This window comes from Manis javanica, chromosome 1 (genome assembly GCF_040802235.1).
Source record: "Manis javanica isolate MJ-LG chromosome 1, MJ_LKY, whole genome shotgun sequence".
Classification (NCBI taxonomy): domain Eukaryota; kingdom Metazoa; phylum Chordata; class Mammalia; order Pholidota; family Manidae; genus Manis; species Manis javanica.
The window spans coordinates 121,090,664-121,116,423 of record NC_133156.1 but is presented as its reverse complement, the minus strand read 5'-3'; the positions used below and the strand labels follow the sequence as shown (position 1 = coordinate 121,116,423).

The following is a 25,760-nucleotide window of genomic DNA, read 5'->3' as shown; positions in this document are numbered from 1 at the left end:
AGTTTTATAAGCTGTCTTATTTTTGTTTGCTGGTTGTTTTTTACTTGTTTTTTTCCCTCAGGAGATGTGAACCAGATCCATCTATAAATATCTAGCTCATTCTTTATACTTTCTTGATATCTTCCATTGTATGGATATACTATCCTTTGATAAAAACAGTACCCTATTAAAGCATATTTACATTGTCTTCAGTCTTCTGCTTTCATACAAAATACTGAACTCACTATTTTTGGACATACATATTTGCCCACATGTGCCCACATGTGCAAAACTTATAGAAATAAAATTGCCAAATCAAAAGGCATTTTAAATTTGTATCAGTAGTGCCTGAGACTTTTTAACCAATTTATGTATCAGTGCCTCATTCCCCTCGTCCTTGCTAAGAGAGTACATTACTTTTATCTTTGCCTGTCTGATAGGCAAAAACTTATGTAGTTGACCCTTGCAAAACACTGGTTTGACCTGCATGGGTCCACTTGTACACAGAGTTTTAAAAATAAATGTATTAGAAAATTTTTTGGAGATTTGCAACAATTTGAAAATACGAATGAACAGAGTAGCCTAAAAATACCAAAAAAAATTAATAAAAAAGTAGGTATGTCATGAATGCATAAAATATATGTGAATACTAGTCTGTTTTATCATTAACTACCATAAAATATGTACAAATCTATTATAAAAGTTAAAAAGTTTCAAAATTTATGCACAAAAACACAGAGGGTGCATGGTGCCATTCTCAGTCGGGACAAATGTAAACAAAGGTAAAACTGCAGTAAAATTAACTGTACTCCTATAATGATTGTGTAGCCACCTCCTGCTGCTATTGCAGGGAGCTCAAATGTTTCAAGTATTTGCTTAAAGCACTGTGTTAGGCTAATCATCTCTGTGTGAGCAGCTAGCCTCTCCAATAAAGTGCTTATTGCAGGAAAAAGTGATCTCTTGCAGGTCTTGCATATTTTTCATCATTTTAGTGCACTGTTGTAAACGTTGAATAATATGAAGTGCTATTAGTATGCTGCAGGTGCTCCCAAGAAGCAGAGAAAAGTCATGACATTATAGGAAAAAGTTGGATTGTTTGATATATGCTTTAGATTGAGGTCTGCAGCTGCATTGCTCCCCATTTCAAGATAAATGAATTCATTGTAAGGACCATGGTAAAAAGGGAAAGGAAATTTGTGAAGCCGTCACTGCAGCTATGCCAGCAGGCACAAAAACCTTGCACTTTTGTGAAATACTTATCTGTGTTGTATTAAAAATGCAGCCTTTATGTGAGCACAGGATTGCCATAAGAAAGGCATAGCTAGGGACTCATATGATTCAAGGAAAAGGGAAATCGGTATGTGACAACTTAAAGCAAAAGGAAGTTAAAGGAACTAAAACTGGAGAATTTAATCCCAGCAGAGGATGTTTGATAAATTTAGAAAGAGGTTTGGCTTTAAAATGTCAAGATAATAGGAGAAGCAGTGTCTGCCAACCACGAGGCAGCAGAGTTTTCACATGCCATTAAGAAAATCATTGAGGAGAAAGAATATCTGTCTGAACACATTTTTAATGCAGACAAAAGTACCCTAATCTGGAAAAAAAAAAAAGCCACAAAATAGTTATTGGTAAGGAAGAGAAGTGAGCACTAGGATTTAAGGCAGGAAGGGATAGGCTGACTCTTCTGTGTAAGTACAGTTGGGTTTATTATCAGGACTGTCCTCAACTGTAAAGCTGCTAACCCCTGAGCCTTGAAGGGAGAAGATTAACACCACCTGTCAGTCTTTTGGTTGTACAAGAAGCCCTAACTTTGAGAACCCATTTTCTGGGTTGGTTCCATTGATGCTTTGTCTCCAAAGTCAGGAAGTACCTTGCCAACAGGGACTGTCTTTTAAAGGTCTTTTGATATTAGACAACGCCTATAGCCACTCAGCACCCCAGGAGTTCAATGCCAAAGGCTCTGAGTGGTCTACTGCCTCCCAAACACGGGAGTTCAAATCAGCCTCTAGATCAAGGAGTTATGAGGACTCTAAAGCTCATTACATACAGTTCTCCACAGAAAGGATCGTCAACACTATGGAGCATCATGAAAATCAGGAGGGATTAAACCACTGAAGATGTCAGCGTTGTTATAGAAAAAGCCATGAAAACCATCAAGCCTGAAACAGTAAATTTCTATTGGAGAAAACTGTGTCCAGATGTTGTGCATGACTTCACGGGATTTACAACAGAGCCAACCAAGAAAATCACAAAAGAGACTGGATATGGCAAAAAAAAGTGGAAGGTAAAGGATTTCAAGATACGGATCTTGGAGAATTCAAGAGCTGATAGACACTACACCAAGGGAATTAACAAAAGGCAACTTGATAAACACGAGTGCTTCCAAACCAGTGCCTGATGATGAGGAAGAAGACATAGAAGAAGCAGTGCCAGAAAACCTGACAGACACTTACCTTTAAAGGGTTAAGCTCCTTAATATTAAAAACTTCTACAAATCAGTAAGAAAAAGACCAATGAACCAATGACAAATGTACAAAGGACATAAATAGAAAGTTCACAGGGAAAAAGGCTTTAATATATGAAAAGAAGCTCAAAAATTATAAAAATGTAAGTGTAAACTACAATGGAATACAGCTGACTCTTAACCAACACAGGGGCAGGTGCAGGACAATTCCTATATTCAAGACTGCTTTTGATTTCCTTTACCCTCTTTTTTTTTTTTTTTTTTTTGAGAGGGCATCTCTCATATTTATTGATCAAATGGTTGTTAACAACAATAAACTTCTGTATAGGGGGGTCAGTGCTCAGTGCACAATCATTAATCCATCTCAAGCCTAATTCTCATCAGTCTCCAATCTTCTGAACCGTAACGCACAAGTTCTTACATGGTGAACGAATTCTTACATAGTGAATAAGTTCTTACATGGTGAACAGTACAAGGGCATTCATCACAGAAACTTTCGGTTTTGATTATGCAGTATGAATTATAAACAATCAGGTCAAATATGAATATTCGTTTGATTTTTATACTTGATTTATATGTGGATCCCACATTTCTCCCTTTATTATTATTATTATTTTTATTTTTAATAAAATGCTGAAGTGGTAGGTAGATGCAAGATAAAGGTAGAAAACATAGTTTAGTGTTGTAAGAGAGCAATTGTAGGTGATCAGGTGTGTGCCTGTAGACTATGTGTTAATCCAAGCTAGACAAGGGCATTAAAATATCCACGGATGCAGATTTCTCTCAAAACAGGGGGGTGTGAGGTTCTAAGCCTCACCACTGTTGATCCCCAATTTCTCACCTGATGGCCCCCCTGCAACTGTGCCTGTCTTAGGTTGTTCCTCCCTTGAGGAATCTTACCCATCTCTGGCTAACCAGTCATCTTCCGGGGCCATACAGGGGGATGTAAAGTTGGTAAGTGAGAGAGAAGCCATATTGTTTGAAAAAGTTAGCTTTTTACTTCTTTGCAGATTTATGTCCTGTGGCCTCTATGCCCAGCACTTGTCTCAAGGTATCTTTACCACCTGGAGGAATTATGATGCTTGGTAAATTCAATATGAGGCACGAATTCTATTTAAGGGATGTAATTAGGAAGGAAAAAGAAAAGCTATAGAGGTAGCATATGGTAGAAAACATAGGAGGATTGATTATTTCTTTGACATATCTTCTTGTAGAGTACCTTAAGCAGGTTTTAAACTACTAACTAACTAGCGCACACATATTAACATAATAGGAATATGGTGGCATAAACTAAGCAAATCTATAATTACCAGCCATCTCCAGTGAAGCCAAGAAAACCAATTAGGCACCCTAGGTATTTGTGAGAATTTGTCTATGATATGATGGAAATTGTCCAACTGAACTTGAACAGTCTGAGAGAAATCAGACAAATTGAAGCAACCCATTTCTGGGATCTGTTCACATCCCATATGTTCTTTTAACCATTGATAGTCTATAGTCGTAAGATTTTGGAGTGCTACAACTTGCACCCCTCCCAACTCCTGGTTGAGTTCCAACAGTACAGATCCACTCAAATTCGTTGTCTCACTGTATGCACATGCCAGCCTAGACATCTCCCTCCTCATTCCAGTGGCAAGTCCAGGAAACGGTGGGATGGATGCAGACACAAGCGCAGCATCGCCCAGATCCCTGTGGAGGCTTTTTGATGATCATCCCCCACCATGAGTCCTCCAGAGAGGTCCTCCTCACATCGTATCTTAGTTCATTTTCTGGGTAGCCAAGCTAGGCCCTGATCTTCTGCATAGAAACAAACAGACACTTTGCCGACACTTTGACATGCCCTCTATACCACTGTGCAGAACTCATTGCAGGTCAGCACACAGGAACTGCTTTTTTTTTTTTTTTTTAATAGAAAGGAATATTACCAGAAAAGAGTACCTCCATAGCTGATCATCTGACACCCTTTAAGTGATCAAAATTAAGGATTTTTAAAGCATGCATTAATCTTTGATTTACCAATAGTTTTATCCTATCAAGGAGTAATCCCCCTTTTCTTTCTTTCTTTTTTTTCCTTTTTTTTAATCTTTAATCTACACTTACATGAAAAATACTATGTTTACTATGCTCTCCCCTATACCAAGTCTCCCCTAAAAACCACATTACAGTCACTGTCCATCAGCATAGCAAAATGTTGTAGAATCACTACTTGTCCTCTCTGTGTTGTACAGTGCTCCCTCCCCTTTCTCCCTCCCCCCCATGCATGCTAATCTTAATACCCCTTTTCTTCTCCCCCATCCTCCTCAGTTCCTTTCCCTTTGGTACCTGTTAGTCCATTTTTGGATTCTGTAATTCCGCTGCTGTTTTGTTCCTTCAGTTTTTCTTTTGTTCTTATACTCCTCAGATGAGTGAAATCATTTGGTATTTCTCTTTCTCCGCTTGGCTTATTTCACTGAGCATAATACTCTCCAGCTCCATCCATGTTGCTGCAAATGGTAGGATTTTCCCTCTTCTTATGTCTGAGTAGTATTCCATTGTGTATATGTACCACATCTTCTTTATCCATTCATCTACCGATGGACATTTAGGTTGCTTCCAATTTTTGGCTATTGTAAATAGTGCTGCAATAAACATAGGGGTGCATCTGTCTTTCTCAAACTTGATTGCTGCATTCTTAGAGTAAATTCTTAGGAGTGGAATTCCTGGGTCAATTGGTATGTCTGTTTTGAGCATTTTGATGCACCTCCATGCTGCTTTCCACAATGGTTGAACTAATTTACATTCCCACCAGCAGTGTAGGAGGGTTCCCCTTTCTCCACAGCCTCGCCAACATTTGTTGTTGTTTGTCTTTTGGATGGCAGCCATCCTTACTGGTGTGAGGTGATACCTTATTGTAGTTTTAATTTGCATTTCTCTGATAATTAGCGATGTGGAGCATCTTTTCATGTGTCTGTTGGCCATCTGTATTTCTTTTTTAGAGAACTGTCTTTTCAGTTCCTCTGCCCATTTTTTAATTGGGTTATTTGTTTTTTGTTTGTTGAGATGTGTGAGCTCTTTATATATTCTGGATGTCAAGCCTTTATCGGATCTGTCATTTTCAAATATATTCTCCCATACTGTAGGGTTCCTTTTTGTTCTATTGATGGTGTCTTTCGCTGTACAGAAGCTTTTCAGCTTAATGTAGTCCCACTTGCTCATTTTTGCTGTTGTTTTCCTTGCCCGGGGAGATGTGTTCAAGAAGAGGTCACTCATGTTTATGTCTAAGCGGTTTTTGCCTATGTTTTTTTCCAAGAGTTTAATGGTTTCATGACTTACATTCAGGTCTTTGATCCATTTTGAGTTTACCTTTGTATCTGGGGTTAGACAATGGTCCAGTTTCATTCTCCTACATGTAGCTATCCAGTTTTGCCAGCACCATCTGTTGAAGAGACTATCATTTTGCCATTGTATGTCCATGGCTCCTTTATCAAATATTAATTGACCATATATGTTTTGGCTAATTTCTGGAGTCTCTAATCTGTTCCACTGGTCTGTGGCTCTGTTCTTGTGCCAGTACCAAATTGTCTTGATTACTATGGCTTTGTTGTAGAGCTTGAAGTTGGGGAGTGAGATCCCCCCTACTTTATTCTTCTTTTTCAGGATTGCTTTGGCTATTCGGGGTCTTTGGTGTTTCCATATGAATTTTTGAATTATTTGTTCCAATTCATTGAAGAATGTTCCTGGTAATTTGATAGGGATTGCATCAAATCTGTATATTGCTTTGGGCAGGATGGCCATTTTGATGATATTAATTCTTCCTAGCCATGAGTTTCCATTTGTTAGTGTCCCCTTTAATTTCTCTTAAGATTGACTTGTAGTTTTCAGGGTATAGGTCTTTCACTTCTTTGGTTAGGTTTATTCTTAGGTATTTTATTCTTTTGGATGCAATGGTTTTCCTGATTTCTCTTTCTATTGGTTCATCGTTAGTGTATTGGAAAGCTACAGATTTCTGTGTGTTAATTTTGTATCCTGCAACTTTGCTGTACTCTGATATCAGTTCTAGTAGTTTTGGAGTGGAGTCTTTAGGGTTTTTTATGTACAGTATCATATCATCTGCAGATAGTGACAGTTTAACTTCTTCTTTACCAATCTGGATTCCTTGTATTTCTTTGTTTTGTCTGATTGCCATGGCAAGGACCTCCAGTACTATGTTAAATAACAGTGGGGAGAGTGGGCATCCATGTCTGGTTCCCGATCTCAGAGGAAATGCTTTCAGTTTCTCGCTGTTCAGTATAATGTTGACTGTGGGTTTATCATATATGGCCTTTATTATGTTGAGGTACTTGCCCTCTATTCCCATTTTGCTGAGAGTTTTTATCATGAATGGATGTTGAATTTTGTCAAATGCTTTTTCAGCATCTATGGAGACAATCATGTGGTTTTTGTCTTTCTTTTTGTTGATGTGGTGGATGATGTTGATGGATTTTCGAATGTTGTACCATCCTTGCATCCCTGGGATGAATCCCACTTGGTCATGGTGTATGGTCCTTTTGATATACTGTTGAATTCTGTTTGCTAATATTTTGTTGAGTATTTTTGCATGTATGTTCATCAGGGATATTGGTCTGTAATTTTCTTTTTTGGTGTGGTCTTGGCCTGGTTTTGGTATTAGGGTGATGTTGGCTTCATAGAATGAGTTTGGGAGTATTCCCTCCTCTTCTATGTTTTGGAATACTTTAAGGAGAATGGGTATTATGTCTTCTCTGTGTGTCTGATAAAATTCTGAGGTAAATCCGTCCAGCCCCTGGGTTTTGTTCTTGGGTAGTTTTTTGATTACCGTTTCAATTTCTTTGCTCGTAATTGGTTTGTTTAACTTTTGTGTTTCTTCCTTGGTCAGTCTTGGGAGGTTGTATTTTTCTAGGAAGTTGTCCATTTCTTCTAGGTTTTCCAGCTTGTTGGCGTACAAGTTTTCATAGTAGTCTTTAATAATTCTTTGTATTTCTGTGGAGTCTGTCATGATTTTTCCATTCTCATTTCTGATTCTGTTGATTTGTGTTGATTCTCTTTTTCTCTTAATAAGTTGGGCTAGACGCTTATCTTCTTTGTTTATTTTCTCAAAGAACCAACTCTTATTTTCGTTGATTTTTCCTATTGTTTTATTCTTCTCAATTTTGTTTATTTCTTCTCTGATCTTTATTATGTTCCTCCTTCTGCTGACTTTAGGCCTCATTTGTTCTTCTTTTTCCAGTTTTGATAGTTGTGATGTTAGACTATTCATTTGGGATTGTTCTTCCTTCTTCAAGTGTACCTGGATCGCTATATACTTTCCTCTTAAGACTGCTTTCACTGCATCCCACAGAAGTTGGGGCTTTGTGTTGTTGTTGTCATTTGTTTCTACATGTTCCTTGATCTCTATTTTGATTTGTTCATTGATCCATTGATTATTTAGAAGCATGTTGTTAAGCCTCCATGTGTTTGTGAGCCTTTTTGTTTTCTTTGTAGAATTTATTTCTAGTTTTATACCTTTGTGGTCTGAAAAATTGGTCGGTAGAATTTCAGTATTTTGGAATTTACTGAGGCTCTTTTTGTGAGCTAGTATGTGGTCTATTCTGGAGAATGTTCCCTGTGCACTTGAGAAGAATGTATATCCTGTTGCTTTTGGATGTAGAGTTCTGTAGATGTCTATTAGGTCCATCTGTTCTAGTGTGTTGTTCAGTGCCTGTGTGTTCTTACTTATTTTCTGCCCGGTGGATCTGTTCTTTGAGGTGAGTGGTTTGCTGAAGTCTCCTAAAATGAATGCATTGCAGTCTATTTCCCTCTTTAGTTCTGTTAGTATTTGCTTCACATATGCTGGTGCTCCTGTGTTGGGTGCATATATATTTAGAATGGTTATATCCTCTTGTTGGACTGAACCCTTTATCATTATGTAGTGTCCTTCTTTATCTCTTGTTACTTTCTTTGTTTTGAAGTCTATTTTGTCTGATATTAGTATTGCAACCCCTGCTTTCTTCTCACTGTTGTTTGTCTAAAATATGTTTTTCCATCCCTTGATTTTTAGTCTGTGCCTGTCTTTGGGCGTGAGGTGAGTTTCTTGTAAGCAGCATATAGATGGGTCTTGCTTTTTTATCCATTCTATTACTCTCTGTCTTTTGATTGGTGCATTAAGTCCATTTACATTTAGGGTGACTATTGAGAGATATGTACTTATTGCCATTGCAGGCTTTAGATTCGTGGTTACCAAAGGTTCAAGGTTAGCTTCTTTAGGATCTTTCTGCCTAACTTAGCTCGCTTATTGAGCTGTTATATACACTGTCTGGAGATTCTTTTCTTCTCTCCCTTCTTATTCCTCCTCCTCCATTCTTCATATGTTGTGTGTTTTGTTCTGTGCTCTTTTTAGGAGTGCTCCCATCTAGAGCAGTTCCTGTAGGATGCCCTGTAGAGGTGGTTTGTGGGAAGCAAATTCCTTCAGCTTTTGCTTGTCTGGGAGTTGTTTAATCCCGCCATCATATTTAAATGATAGTCGTGCTGGATATAGTATCCTTGGTTCAAGGCCCTTCTCTTTCTTTGCATTAAATATATCATGCCATTCTCTTCTGGCCTGTAGGGTTTCTGTCGAGAAGTTGGATGTTAGCCTGATGGGTTTTCCTTTATAGGTGACCTTTTTCTCTCTAGTTGCCTTTAAAACTCTTTCCTTGTCCTTGATCTTTGCCATTTTAATTATTATGTGTCTTGGTGTTGTCCTCCTTGGATCCTTTCTGTTTGGGGTTCTGTGTATTTCCGTGGTATGTTCAATTATTTCCACCCCCAGTTTGGGGAAGTTTTCAGCAATTATTTCTTCAAAGAGACTTTCTATCCCTTTTCCTCTCTCTTCTTCTTCTGGTACCCCTTTAATACAAATATTATTCCTTATGGATTGGTCACATAGTTCTCTTAGTGTTGTTTCGTTCCTGGAGATCCTTTCATCTCTCTCTATGTGAGCTTCTATACATTCCTGTTCTCTGGTTTCTGTTCCTTCAATGGCCTCTTGCATCTTATCCATTCTGCTTATAAATCCTTCCAGGGTGTGTTTCACTTCTGTGATATCCTTCCTTACATCTGTGATCTCCCTCCAGACTTCATCCCATTGCTCTTGCATTTTTCTCTGCATCTCATCCCATTGCTCTTTCATTTTTCTCTGCATCTCTGTCAGCATGTTCATGATTTTTATTTTGAATTCATTTTCAGGAAGACTGGTTAGGTCTGTCTCCTTCTCAGATGTTGTCTCTGTGATCTTTGTCTGCCTGTAGTTTTGCCTTTTCATGGTGATAGAGATAGTTTGCAGAGCTGGTACGAGTGACAGCTGGAAGAGCTTTCCTTCTTGTTGGTTTGTGGCCTTCCTCTCCTGGGAGAATAGCGACCTCTAGTGGCGTATGCTTGGCAGCTGTGCGCAGACAGGGCTTCTGCTACTTGCCCGGTTGCAGTGGAGTTTATCTCTGCTGTAGCTGTGGGCGTGGCCTGGCTGGAGCTGCTCCTCCAAAATGGTGGAGCCCCATTGGAGGGGGAGTGCCCGGGAGGCTATTTATCTCCGTAAGGGGCTTCTGTGCTCCCTGTTCCCCGGGGGGTTAGAGTGCCCAGAGATCCCCAGATTTTCTGCCTCTGGGCTAAGTGTCCTGTCCTGCCGCTTTAAGACTTCCAAAAAGCCTCTCCAAACCAAAACAACAACAGCAACAACAAAAGAGGAAAAAAAAAGGGAAAAATGCGCGATTTTCTTTGTCCTCAGGCGCCGGTCTCAGACACCCACTCACCGGTCTTGCTGCCCTGTTTCCCTAGTATTGGGGTCCCTGTCCCTTTAAGGCTTCCAAAAAGCACTCGCCAAAAAAAAAGGGAAAACGCGTGATTTTCTTTGTCCTCAGGCACCTGCTCACCGGTCTTGCTGCCCTGTTTCCCTAGTATTGGGGTCCCTGTCCCTTTAAGGCACTCGCCAAAAAAAAAAAACGCTCCCGTTTCTTTGTTCTCTGGCTTCAGCCTCAGGCACCCGCTCACTGGTCCTGTCGCCCTGTTTCCCTAGTATCCAGGACCCCACGCATGCACTGTGTCTGTGCTCTGGTCCGGAATTCTGGGGCTGGGTGTTCAGCAGTCCTGGTCTCTCTTTCCCTCCCTGCTGACTCCTCTCCACCTGCCAGGGGCCAGGGGGAGGGGTGCTTGGGTCCCGCCGGGCCTGGGCTTATATCTTACCCCCTTCGCGAGGCGCTGGGTTCTCGCAGGCGTGGATGTGGTCTGTATGTTGTCCTGTGTCCTCTGGTCTCTATTTTAGGAAGAGTTGTGTTTGTTATATTTTCATAGATATATGTGGTTTTGGGAGGAGATTTCCACTGCTGTGGTCACGCCGCCATCCTGGCTCTGCCTCCTTTACCCTCTTTTATGGACCTTTCTATGAGATGAGCACTGAACCTAAAGCGAACAATAGAAGAAGGATTCTAGCATGTAGAAACATTTTAGAGAAATGAAAGAGCAAAGAACTCAGACAAAATTACAATGTATTTCTGTAAGATTACACACTGAGTGTGCCTGCCTGTCCTGCCTCCCCTTCCATCTCCCTCGCCTCCTCCTCTGCCATCCCTGAGCCAGGAAAACCAACCCCTTTTCTTCCTCCTGCTCCTCAGCCTACTCAATACAAAGATGACACAGATGAAGACCTTATGATGATCTACTTCAACTTACGGGTAGTAAATCATCATCATGCCACATACATAATAAACTTATCTGTTGTGTATGTATGTGAGTGCCTTCATATGAAAATCTAATAACTGCAGCAAGAACTGTATGAGATATTTTTGCATCATCATCCTCACCACCACCTAAGTATTTGCTGTGTAGTACACTGTGTGCAATACTTGTGTGGAAGTGGATAGGCTATCCTTATAGAAGCATAAGGTGAGTGCTAGTTAATATTACAATTAATGATGTGTTCGTTTTCTTGCTGTTTTATAACTTTGCTTTCAAAAATTACATTACCATACAGTATACCTCTCATATAGAGAAACTGTGTATCAGGCTATCATCACAGGTAAGTGGTTTAATATAAAAAAAGTGTTTCTAATACTGTTATGAACATGACTGTAGTGCAGGATGCCATAAAAGTCTTACAGTGAATCATTCATTAGTGCATAGGTGAGGCTACCGTGAAGCAGGCATATGAATTACGCTAGACTACTGTCTTGCCAGTGGGCTTCAGCCCTGGGCAAGTTCACTATGGATTCAGTGAGGCCAAAAAATGACAATGGAACAGTCTTGGGGTGAAAGGGTTTATATCCAACTTTATTCTGATGGTGGCAGGTCAGTCCCTAGAATTCTGTCCACTCAGAGCGAGTCTGAATGCAACAAGCTGGTCTCTGCCTCTGGGCCTCTCTGCCCCCACAGTCATGCAGCCCAAAGCATGGGTAGGAGCTCTTTTTATAATGTATTGGCCCGCACGTGTGTAATGAACTAGCTGATCAGGGCCAGGTAAGAATCCTGGCCATAGGAATCTTCACTTTATCCACAACTACCATAAAGCCATCATATTGCTGCTGCTTTGTTTTCAGTGCCTGAAGTGTTATACCTATAAATAAATGTGAATTTCCTCACATTTTCCTTTCATTTTTGATGTCTAGAATTAGGCATATATATAACATCTACAGTGTTTTGAATCATGTAAGACAATATTGATGTAGGTACTGACAGATGATTCAGTACAGTAAATGTATTTTCTCTTCCCTATTATTAGCATTTTCTTTTCTCTAGCTTACTTTATTGGAAGAATACAGTATATAACACATACAAATGCAAAATAGTATTAACCAACCATTCATGTTAGCAGTTAGACTCCTAATCAACAGCAGACTGTTAGTAAAGTTATTGGGGAGTCAAAAGTTAAACAGATTTTCAACTGCACAGGGGGTCAGTACCCGCCCCTGTGTTGGTTAAGAGTCAGCTGTATTCCATTGTGGTTTACACTTACATTTTTATAATTTTTGAGCATCTTTTCATATATTAAAGCCTTTTTTCCTGTGAGCTTTCTATTTATGTCCTTTGTACATTTGTCATTGGTTCATTGGTCTTTTTCTTACTGATTTGTAGAAGTTCTTAATATTAAGGAGCTTATCCCTTTAAAGGTATGTAGTCATGTATTGCAAATATTTCTCCCATTTTTATTTTAGTTTGTTTATGGCATTTGTCTTATGTGAAAAAAATTTAATGTAGATTTTTAGTTATGAAGGCCTCCCTCATCCAAGATTATTCTTTAAATTTTCCCATCTTCCTGTTTAATACTTAAAAAAATTTTTTTTAATGTTAAATCTGATTCACCTGGAATTATTTACATGCAAGGAGTGAAGTAGGTGTATTCATTTCCTGTGGCCACTGTAACAAATTACCATAAACTTGGTGGCTTAAGAAACAGAAATTAATTTTCTCTTAGTTCTGGAAGCCAAAAGTCTGAAAGCAAGATGTCAGCCAGATCTGCACTCCATACAGATGCTCTAGAGGAAAATTTGTTCCATGCCTCACCTCACTTCCAAGGTTGCCTTTTACTTGGCTTGTAGCCACATTACTTCAGTTTCTGTTCAGTCTTTCCTTCTTTGTGTTGCTTTTCTCCCCTTACCTCTTATAAGGACACCTATAATGCCATTTGGGGCCCATCTAAGATAGTCCAGAATTATCTTCTCATTTTACATACTTAATCACATCTGTAAAGACCTTTTATTCCAAATAAGGTAATATTCAAAAGTTCCAGGAATTTAAGGTAGATATTCTGGGGGAACCATTTTTCAGCCTACCACAGTTGAGCTCCAGTTTAATTTCTTCCAGTTTATAAGCCAGCTGATATAACACTTTGTAACTGGATAATCTAATTTTCCTCATTGAATTGAAATCACATCTTTATAATACACACTGCACTTAACATGAATTTTAGCCAATTTCAGGCTAACTTGTCTATTAAAGTGTCAGTACCAAACGGTTTTCATCATTGTAAGGCTTCCTGCTTTCATTATTCTTCTTATCAAAACTTTTCTATCCTTGCAAGTTTCCATTTTACTCTATGTTATCTAGTAAGCTTCCACCCACCAAAAAAAAAAAAAAAAGTTTTGGTGCTATTTTTATTGGAATTGAGTTACATGTATGTATTAATATAAATAGTTTTATCATATTGATTCTTTTATACCAAAAACAGGGTATGACTATTTAGTCACATCTCTTTATCCCTCAGTAATGTTTTTAAGTTTTATTCATATAAAGCTTTCACCTTTTATTTTTAGTTATTTTATCTTTTTGTGCTGTTGTAAATAAGATCTTTCTTCTACTGAATTTGTAAACACCTTTGTGTATGGGAATGCTATGTGGCTACACATGTATGTATTACTAATCTATATATAGGTATTTCATATCCAGCTATTTACTGTGTTTTGCTATTGTTTGAAATAATGTTTACTTAATTTGATTATTTACAGGCATAAAATTTTATTATATGCAATAATGATAAATTTACCTCTTCCTTTCCAATTTGTATACCTATTGTTTTTCTTATCTTACCTATTTTATACCTATTGTAATACTGACAGAAAAATATTAAGTAATATCAGTGATAGTTTACACCTTTTCTTACTTTAAGCTTTAACAGGAGTGACTCTATTAAGTCAAAACATGTAATTGGCCTTTTTATAGGTGTAAAAAGTCAACTATCAGCAGCTTTATATTGTTCAGTTTAATGGTATTTCAGCCATAAAGCATGATAAATGTTTGAAAGCACACAAGATATTAAGGAAAAATCCATATTTCTATTTTAGTCATTCAACAAAGATTTATAGAACACCTACTATGTGTCAGGTACTGTTCTAGGTTGTGGAGGATACAGCAGTTTTTATGGAGTTTATTTATTAGTAGATAGAGACAGTGAAAAGTATCACAAGTGTTAGATGGTAGCAAGAGCAAAGAAGAAAGCTAAAATGGGGACAAGGGAACCCAGAGTAACCAGAGGAAGAGAAAGGTGCTGTTGTTTAAATACAGTGGTCAGGATAGAACCTCTGCTAGTGAGTGACCTGAATGAAATGAGGAAGGGAGCCATGCATATACACAAGGGAGGAGCATCCCCTGCAAAGAAAACACCATAGAAGACTAGAGCGTGATCATCTGAAATAGATGCTAAAGTTTTTATTGAATTACTTTATCATATCTCAGTGGAAGTGATCATGTGATTTTTCTACTTTGGTCAGTTAATATGATGAATTGTATTACTGAATTTCCTAATATTGATAAGCATCTGTGATATGACCCTCCCATAGTTATGGTTTATTCTTTGTCAGGGGTCAGGCTGGCTTCATAAAAATTTTGCATGCTTTTCCTTTCTATATATATATTCTTAAACTATTTTGAATGCCATTAAATCTACCTACTTTGATAGAATTCAGCTATGAAACTGTCTAAAGCTGATACTTTTGTGGAAAGGAGGGTATGTTGTAATCTTTAATTTCTCTCTCTCTTTTCTATTCCCTCCTGGTAAATAGTTGATTTGGATTTTGACTCTTCTGAGTCTGCTCAGCAATTACTATTTTCTTGGAAAATCATTCATCAGATTTTCAGCTGTCTTTAGACAGAATTAATTGAAGCAGAAGTTCTTTTTGTTCACTGGTGACTGTTACCTAATGATACTTCCCTGCATTGTAGGTTACTTAACTATATTTATAATCAAATGATTCACTAGTTTAATATTAGCTCTGCAACATGTGTAGAACAGATATTGTCATACCTTACATGTGAGTAGAATGAAACTTGAAATTTAATGAGTGCAGCTACAACTAGACTTTAGCACTTTGGTCCCTAATGTAATGAGCTTTTCAGAGGACTGTGCTGTCTCTTAATGTACCATTCTGATGCATTTTGCTCCCATGTCTTTCTTTCCACACAATTTTTTCACCTTTCGTTTATTGCATACTAAGTCCATGGAACTGTCTGTGGTATGTAATTTGTTAGCCAGAACTGCAGCGCTATTTCTTCTGTGTTCACCTGCTAGAGTATACTCTTTACTGCCAAGTGGCAAAGTGTTTGAAGGGAAGCTAATATTTAAAAGGATCTTTTCATAAAGGTCACTGTAATTGAGAATGTGTCTGGTTGTTTTTCTTCACTGCAACTGACCTCTTTAAGTGATGAAATGAAGATTTACTGTATCTTGCTCTACTGCAGAAAAGCACTATTAGACACAAATTACCTCTTTGCACATGACATTTACTTACCTTTTTTCTCCAGTGATGGTAACAAAGAGTCTTTGAACACTTTACATTAATTGATCTTTTAAGTTTCATTCCTGGCAGTAGCGATGTAACAGCCATGAAAGTTCTAAAACACAGCAGCATCACAGAGGACTCTTGTTCAGCCACACATGGGCAGATTGGATTATGGTTTCTTGTTAAAAGATGTGGCTGAAGGGATGGAGAAAGGAGCTGGCTGGGGAGTGGGCAGGCTGTAGCTTACACATCAGACAGGGATAGATGTGTGTGGGAGCCTGGACCCTGGCCAGCAGTCTGTCAGCTTGTCAGCTCTATCAGCCACAGTCACTTTTCTTGCCAGATAAACTGCCATTATTGCTGGTTCAGTCAATTTAGTTTTCAGTGTGCATGCGGTGTGTGATACAGGATACATGGATGTGTGTCTATGTATTTTAAAATGCCATTCTATAAAGGATCCATTTAAAGTCATGTTGAATTAGGCAGTATTTAAAGAGACCACTCTGAGTATCTAAAGGTTTGTATGTTATTTGCTTCAGTAAGAGTCATAAACCCACAGAGAAAAATACAAGTTTCTTCCTAAGTTATATTTAGGTGACTAATCATCATGGTCCATCATATTCCTGTGTAGAGACTAGTACTTCTTAAAGTGGTTTTGTGGGCTACCTGCATCATAGGAAGTCAGGGGTGGGAATGGAAAGGTTAAAAATGTGGATTTCTAGATTCCGCCCCAGACCAGCATAGTTAGATTCTGTGAGATTGGGGCTGGGAATCTGCATCTGAAGAAGTTCCCCACATGATTATTTTTTCCACTGAAGTTTGGTAATAATACACAAATAATCATTTAAAATAAACCGCAGAAGACTGATCCTTAAGAAATTCAAATATTGTATTATTTCAATTACAGAGATTCATATTGAAGACAAATTATTTACATAACCATTTCCCCTATCTTTTTAAACAGCTTGCTGCTGTTACAGTTGATAAATTATTTTACCAAGTGTTTTCTACACACAACTTTTTTTGAAAACGTACTTAATATATGAAGTGAGGAATACCTTTAAACAAGGGATATAATAGTAAGGACACTTTTATTATATTTCTGTCATGCCAAACTTGTTTAAAAACTTTATGTATACTATTCATTTAATCTTTACAACAGCCCTATGAGGTAAGTGGTATTGTTCCCATTTTACAGATCAGAAAATTGAGGCTTATGACTTGACCAAAGCCACAGAGGTAAAACATGGCAGAATTGGGAATGGAATGCAAACAGTCTGGCTTCAGAATCAAGCTTTGGCTTTTGGCTACTGTGGTGTACTGCTTCTCATCACAAAGTAACTGATAGTAGTCATTAGAAAAGTTGAGTAATAGTGAAACTGAAAGATTATTGTATAAGCCAGCATGACAAAGCACAAGAACACTGTACTGAGAATCACAAGTCCTGGGGTTTAGCTCCTGCTCTGTGATTCACTTACTGTCACTGAGGCTATTTCCCTGTCTATGAAGGGAGGAGGGCAGCCCTAATGCCAGTTTCATACTGGATTTTGAATAGAAACTGTGGCCCACAGTCATCTATTATGTAAATGCGGGCTTAGGGCATTGGGCCTGCCTCAGGCCTGTGTGCTAGTTCAACATTTTATTATTCTAACTTGTTTACCCAGTTGTGGGTAGAGTAGCAAATGGTGATTTTAGAGAGTTCTTTTTTTCTTTTCCTCTCTTTTTTTTGTTTTCAGTTTCCACAGGTTTCACATATGTCCCTTTCTCCACCCTTACCTAGCCTTTGAACTCTCACACACAGCATTCTGAGTTATATGTCCTATTAATGAGGCTGAGATATGTTTATCTCCTTTCCAAAATATTATTCATTTCCTGAACAAAATAGAACATTATTTATCTAGAAATATTGTGTTACCTCTTATGTACTTATCGTTCCCCGATATTGAAAAAAAAAAAAAAAGATCTTTGATTAGCTCTTCACCAGAAGAAGGGACTATTTCAAGTGGAATTTTTGGTCAAGCCCTTTATTTAATCTTAATAATTCTGCAATTGTGATGCTAGGTCAGAGTTCATCTGGACCGTATTCATTTTAACAGGGCTAACAAGTGTGTCTGATTGTCAAGTCATGGCTATGATTGACTTTGGCTTTGAGGTTTTCCTTCATAGTAAACAGTGGGCCCTTGGCCAATAAATCTTGTGGTTTATATTCACATACTGATGACTAAATATTACAAGTGACTTCCCCTTATACTCATTCATTTACCCTGGAACTTGCTTTATGCTTTTTGAATGAATTGTATCAGAGGAATATCCACAATTTAAAAGATTTGATCTGTGGGCTTTCCATTGCAACTGAAAACATTTTGAGATTTCACTCTAGCCTGAGTACTGGAGGAGTGTACAAAGCCTAGGATAGAGCTTAGTTAGGACAGCCCTGCTAACACTTTGAATTTCTTGCACAAACAGTGCACCCCAAAATTGACCTTCCAGAAATTACAAGAGGAGTCTTTATTCTTTACTGACTGTTTTACATAAAATTCCTCAGAATGAGAACACTGAAGAGGGGCTTGGTTTCTGTTGGGCTTCTGTCATTTTTCTGTAGCATACTGTTGCTGAAAAAGACTCACTTTGTACAAAAACTTTGAGAATTCAGCTTTAAAAATGTTCTAAAGGGAAAATTAATCAGCACAAAGCATCAGTTAGAATTTACAGGTTTGAGACATTTGCTTAAGCTTTTGTATTTGCCTCATGAAATGTTAACTATTAGCAAATGCAGAGTTCACTGAAGTTAAACGAAATAAAACAAAAAACCCTTCAGCCCTCCTTCGATTAGTTTACTTATTCATAATATAAACCATAATAACTTGATATCTAATCTGTTCTTCTTGGTAACATAAGTAAACAAGTTGGTATATATAGTGAAGTGAAACATTCTGTTTGCCAAGTGGGTTAATCAAATTGGAAAACACAAGCTTCACATCCTCCTATAAGTTTAAGTTTTCAGTGAACACATAGAAAAATGGGTAAGGGTGGGCCATAAACCAGTAAAATAAATAGTCTGGATAAAAGTGATTTCAGTAACACAGGTACTTTACTGGTTCTTATTGAAGCTTACCTTATTCGCATTACCCTGTTGAGCACCCGCAGTAATTACACCTTTGGCTTAATGGAATGTTCCCTGTACCTCCTTTTTTCTTCAAGTCAGTCCCTTTATAGGCTTGCATTTTGGGCAACTGAGACAAAACTACCCTGAGGCTGAAAGTTTGAGTTGACAACTTCCTATCTCTTGAGAAAGGAAGTACAGAATTCTGGAGGAAATGTTAGAAGACAGGAAATGAGCATGTAATGGAAATCCCTTCTCAAAGTGGTGGAATATATTTATATTATGTATTTATTTATATGTGTATTTCTTGAGTTAATGCCATGTCTTCAGTGCGCTTATGGTTTGGTTCTACTCTTCCTTATGGAAGCACCCAAAAAGAGTCTGTGTTCAGATCAGTGTACAAATTCCATTTCTTCAAGCTACCTAGAAAGGAATTAATTTTTGTGGCCAGTGACAATGTTAATAGAGACTTAGGGGTTTTTGTTGTTGTTTATTTGTTGGTTTCTTTCTGGTTTTAAAAGCAAGAATTTCTGGACCAGCTTTTAAGGGTTTTCAAAACCATTAATTTATTGTCTGTTTGCATGTGTCATTTTACTCCTGCTTGATGTTGTTAATTTATTTTTATAATAGTTCTCTATGCCAGGGCAAATTTAGGCAATTCCCTAGGGAAGAAATCTCCTTATTCTATTCCTAACTCTTGTTAGAAGTTACCCAATGATCTCTGTTCCTCATTGTCTTAAAAAGTGGTGACTGAAGGAATCTGTTTTAAATGCCTAAATAATCCTGAACTGATGAAGTATGTTGTTGTTGGTCTTCCTCATATGTAGATTTCCAGAAATTCTCAGAAGAATAACTGCTGGAAATAAATTCAGAGATAATAGTTGCTGAAAAGAAAGAATAGCTGCAACATTTAAATTCTCTTACTTTCTTTGTATTAAACTGGCATTCTGTAGACTAGACAGAGATGTTCCATGTGCTGAAGTCAAATAATCTTTTTTGAAGAACCTAGTCTTTATTCAGCAGACACCATAGAACTCTGTGGAAGGTTCTGAGCTACGCTGTAAGAACGCTGGTGTTGGGGGCAGGATGAATTGGAATGAGAGTGTTAGGGACAGGATGGATTGGAACTTCCTTCTGTGGGCATCTCCCCATTCCTCACTCCCCAGAATTAAAGGTTGTTCCTTGAGCAGGTCTGTGAGAGGGCAGCCTCAAGCTCATTCCTTGACAGGACCAACTTCTCCACATAGGAGAAATGGCTTCTTAAAATTGGAGGCAGCACATCATGTGTTAAAGTTAATGTTAAGAAGATAAATTCCTACACCACACGCTAGTTTCAGAGCCCTGCTTTACAGCTTTTTTTTTTGCTAAGGTAGAGGAGGGATAGCTCCCAGCAACTGCTGCTCCACCAAACCAGTGCTGACGAGGTAAGTGTAGGAATTAAGAGTAGGCAGTTAGAAAATTTTATAGCAATTTGATACATTTATTGAATCTCATAAATATTTGGATTTGGATTTTGTCTTTATTTTTCTAGAAATAAAATATTTGTTGGCAGGGGGATTGGAAATTGGAAAACAAAGACCGATGTTGCACCACAGATGGTTTAAGAAGCCCTGCTGTAGGCACAGGCCCAGGTTGGAGGCTGAGGACCTCTCCAGGGTGCCTCCTTTTTATCCAGGAAGTAGATTTGTTCTTTCTTATTTCCAAGACCAAGGGCTTAGTTCTTTTAAATTTTAATTGAAGTAGTTTTTTTTTCTAATTTTGGTAAGATACACATAGCATGTAAGTTACCATTTTAACCATTCTTAAGTGCATATTTCAGTAGTGTTAAGTACATTCACACTGCTATGCAACCAACTCCATAATTCTCTTCATCTTGCAAAACTAAAACTTTATACTCATAACTTTCATTTCCCCCTCTACCCAGCCCCTGGAAACTAGGATTTTACTTCCTTTCTTACGAATTTGACTACTCTAGATACCTCACATAAGTGGAATTATACAGTATTTGTCTTCTTGTGACTGACCTGTTTGACTTAGTGTGATGTTTTCAAGATTTATCCGTGTAGCATGTGTCAGAATTTCCTGCCTTTTTAAGGCTAAATAATACTCCATTGTATGTATATACCACAGTGTGTTTATGCATTCATCCATCCACGGACATTAAGGTTGCTTCCACCTTTTAGCTATCCTGAATAACGTGCTGAACATGAGTGTACAAATATATATTCAAGACCCTGCTTTCAGTTCTTTTGGGCATATACCCACCCAAAAGTGGAATTGTTAGATCACCTGGTAATTCTATTTTTAATTTCTTGAGGAACCACCAGACTATTTTCTATAGCAGTTGCACCATTATCCATTTCCAGCACTGTACAAGGGTTTAGTTTTTACACATCCTGGCCAACACTTGTTATTTTCTATTTTTGTTGTTGTTTGTTTGATAATAGCCATCCTAACGGGTGTGAGGTATTATCTCATGGTGATTTTAATCTGCATTTCACTAATGATTAGTGATGTTGAGCATCTTTTCATGTCTTTTTGGTCATTTGCCTATCTTCTTTGGAGAAATGTCTATTCAAGTCTTTTGCCCAGTTTTTAATTGTGTTGTTCAGGGTTTTTTTGTTGTTCTTGTTGAGTTATTGGAGCTCTTTATATGTTCTAGATATTAATGGCTTAGCAAATACATGATTTGAAAATATTTTCTACCATTATGTAGGTTGTAATTTCCGTGTTGATGTGTCCATGGATGTAAAAAGTTTTTTATTTTGATATAGTCTGATTTACCTCTTTTCTTTTGTTGCCTGTGCTTTTTTGCTTTTCATATCAAGTAAACCATTGCCATGTCTAATAGTATATAGCTTTCTCCTAAGAGTTTTATTGTTTTGCTCTTAGGTTCAAGTCTTTGATCCATTTTGACTTAATTTTTGTTTATGGTGTAAGGTAAGGGTCTGATTTCATTCACTGCATATGGATATATAATTTTGGCAACACCATTTGTTGAAAGTAGCCTAGTTTTTATACTCAGGTATTCCCTACCTGACTAACAAAATGAAAGAACAAGTGGTAAATAAGAATTCCTGGGAAAATATGGACATTGGTTAATGCCTTGATTTTGGCAATTTGGGGAAAGGGAGAATGGCTACTTGAAGGCTAATTAAGTATGTTACACATAATGTGATTATTTTGCTGGCAACATTATTATTCAAAAGTGAAATTTAAAATAAATTTCATGGTGTTTCACAAAGAGGATCATACCACCTTCCAAACAAATTAATATCCCCTAAGCTGAAATACCTGGAAAGGACAAAGGAAATTCTTGTGGCCTGGGAATTGAAAGTGACAGTCTAGAGACCCTATAAAAATTTACTCAGTGAATTGTTGAGTTCAATGCTAGGGTAGAAAATGAATCTCCTTTGAAAAACTGATATTTTTCTTTTTCTTTTGACCTACTTGCTTTTTCTTTTGGCTGCTTGACTGAGGATTACTCAGTTACATACTCTTTTATTCCTTGGTTCTTGACTTCCTACTCATTTGTTTTATTTTGATTTTCTCTGTAAGTCAATATTATACCTTACCTACAATAAAATACACCCATTTCAAGATTTGACAAATGTATACACCTGTGGAATCACTGCTTCAATCAAGATTATAGAATGTTTCTATTCCTCATGCCTCTTTGTAATCACTACTATCTTTCTGCCTCTTGTCAGGTAGTTACATTGATTCCATGCCCTTCATTGTTAGCCACCAACCTGCTAATACTTTTGGAAGTAGGTGAAATATAAGAAAGTGACTACTTAAATAACTTAGAGTTTAAAAAGGCTATTTTTTCTTTCTGTAATCTGTCATTCATTTTTTTTTATTATCAGAAAAGCAACTTTATAATTTCTTAGTACTTATACTTTCTTAGTACTTAGTCTCATTATGCCTAACACTGATGAGCTGGTGTCTTATGAAGTATTGCCACATATCTTTAGAAGACCGTGTTCTTCCCCCACCCCCCTTAGAAATTAAATGTCTAATTCAAAGGAGTTGTTAAACCAGACAAATTTGTTCCTATGTGGGTTTGTCCATACCTTCAGCACCTTTGCCAGAAGAAATGTGTCATGCACGCCAATTGCCTTACTGTAGCGTGTTAGAAAGCCAGGGGTCCTGCTTTCTAGTAACTCATCAACTCAGGACCTATGAAAATCTGCAGCTGCCTTTAGAAGTCTTAGAGCTCTGACTTGTTTGTAGATGTCATAACTGTGTCTTGAAGTGACGACAAGAAGTTTAACCAACTGGATTGTGTATGGTGACAGCTTGGGCTCTAGGTATGTGGGTTAACTGGAGAGACAGGGATTGTGAATAACATGCATGCAGAATTCTAGTACATGGTTTACATCAGAATAGCACTAGCATGAATGTGGATGGTTTATACTTTTTCCCCAGGATAACAAGCAGCAAGAAGTAATATCAGATTTTAACCCTGTTTTCACTTGCCAAATAAAAGGAATTATTGTTGTTGTCATCACTTTTACCATTCTGGGATTACCTTGCTATACTGAATTGAACTCTAAATGAAGATATAATGTAAAAGATTTCATCTTCAGATGCAGTGTTTTAACATTTCCTCCGATGTGATGGAGCCATTTTTTAAAAGGCTACAGCAGCAGGACCAGAAAGGGCATAAATTACAACTACTTGCCATGTTTGGAAATTACTTTTTGTGTGAATATAAAAAGTATAAAAAGTAGTGGCACTGAACCAGGTGTGTTTACAAAGCACAGGAAGTCCTGATACAAAGTCTGCTTGATGTGCTTGTTGCCAGTGTTAGAGCAGCGCTGCTCAGTGACATGCCCTGACATGCTTGGCATTTCCATGCACTGATCCGGGGGTTGGCATAGGGGGAATGTTCATTGTTTTGTTTTTTATTTTTGCTGGCAGTTCTCATACTACCTATGTTATTTATTATTTTGAACTCATTAGATAAGAAAACTATTCTCTTGTGTGTAGCATAATCACATGTATTTGGACTATTTAAGTCTAGGCAGAGCCAGGAAAGCTATAAATAGATTGTGTAGAATCTTGATTGGTGACTATAATTTGGCTTCCCAGAAGTCCCAGTTAGCATGAGTTTGAGGTGGAAGGTGGTTATGTATATATGAGCCTCCCCTGAATTTGATACATTTTTATTTTATTTAAGGAAAAGGACAGCACACCTACTCCACTGCGGAAGGAAAACCTTTAAAAGAATCTTTGGCTTCTTTCTTGAATGTCATTAAATTTCTATGATCCTCTTCTTTGCCATTGACATTTGGCAAAGCTTAGTGATTAATATTTAATAATTGAGATATAATTGATTCCCCAAATGTGCTTACACTTGATGAAAGTAACTAAGTCTAATAAACACTTGCCAACTAAAGTTTTTCTCTTCTCTTTTACTTTCTTTTAGGACCCAGCCCAAAACCATGTTTGCCCAAGTTGAATCTGATGATGAGGAAGCAAAAAATGAGCCAGAATGGAAAAAACGTAAAATTTGAAGAATCTCATATGAGAGCTGATTGCATGAGGGGGTAGGATATTGGACAGTTTTTTTTTAATGAAATAAAAAATACATTTTTATGGACAGATTTTGTCCTTTGTGTTATTGAGCCATTTGAAAGATTAGTAGTTACTCAACTCACTTAAGTTATGCTTACATTTTCTTACCTATAACTATTAAACTGTATTATAAGTAAATAAGAAACTGATTCTCCTATTACCAAATACTTCAGGTTCTTGGAAATTTTATTCAGAAATTATTGGTCCTATACGGATTCTCTTAACCTTGGGGGAGAATGTACATTGAGTGTTCATCTGTCTTGAGCAATTCTAGGAGTGTAATATGGAAATGGACATCAAAAAGTTTAATATTTCTGTGTAATTTCACAATAGTTGTTTACATGACTGTAAATAATTAGGCTGAATTCAAACTAAAAGCATTGCCATACTAGGAAAGAATGTGTGTCTAATTATCTTTCAACAGCAGAATACAGTGGTTAGGAGTTAGGAAATAGGCTTTGAATCAGAGCAATATGGGTTCAAATCCTGGATTTGCTCTTGACTGTCTGGGTCATCTTGGGAGAGTTATTCAACTTCTCTCTTCTAGTTTCCTGTGATAATAGTACCACCCTTGTGGGTTTGTCAGAAGGGTTGGATGAGACACTCCTTATAGATTATTTCATATAGCACCCAGCATGTGGTAAATATACACTAAATATTTGCTGTTTTAAAATAGAACTTTGCCTGATTTTATACTTTGCCAGATTTTTCAGTATTACATTAATACATTAATATTACATTAAAAAAATACAGAAATGATCTTTGTAAATGTAAGAGCTATGTAAGTACAAGACATTAAAAATCATTCTAAAAGATCCTTGTGCTTTTGTGACTGGAAAGCTAAAACAAAAGTTGGCAGTTTGTTCAAAGTAATAATGGGTCAATAGAATAAAATTCTGTGGACTAATTTCATGTAGACCTGGGGTAGTTTTTGAATATCAGATAGTCCTCACTGGACAATTCAGGTGTTTTACTACTCTTTCCTTCTGCTTTCCTGCCCTCATTTGTTCTAGAAAATTAAATAATTATCAAAATTAGTGATGATCCAAAATATTTATCAAAAAACTCCTGATTCTGTAGGCTTTGCATACCTGCCCCTTCTCAGAGAACTCTTTTTTTTTAACAACCATTGCACTCATGCAGTGTTTTTGCTTCTACAGTTTTGAGGTAGCAGTGGGCATTCTTCCATAAGTAAATCCTAGAAACCTTCATTCTTGGAAACTGCTCTCTGTCCTTCTTCCCTCTCATTGCCATCCTCATCCCATTCCCTTTCTTGTCACTTAGTTTATAGGTCATAGGTAAAAGAGGAAAAGCTAACATTTGCTGTGTGCACACATCTGATGAGTACTACTCTACGTTCTTTACCTGCATTAGCTCATTTAATCCTCGCCAATAAGTAGGTAAATTGCTAAACCTA

General features: G+C 37.4%; 1 protein-coding gene across 2 annotated transcripts in view; it reads left to right on the top strand.

The window, feature by feature from the left end:
* Positions 1 to 24,368, top strand: part of WDR70 (WD repeat domain 70) — a 377,617-nt gene extending 353,249 nt beyond the window's left edge. For both annotated transcript variants that reach the window (XM_073236962.1, XM_037002306.2), the window contains exon 18: positions 24,195 to 24,368. In XM_073236962.1, the coding sequence (XP_073093063.1) occupies positions 24,195 to 24,282 (88 nt within the window). In that variant the 3' untranslated portion in view covers positions 24,283 to 24,368. The remainder of the gene's footprint in view (positions 1 to 24,194) is intronic.
* The last annotated feature ends 1,392 nt before the right edge of the window (positions 24,369 to 25,760 follow it).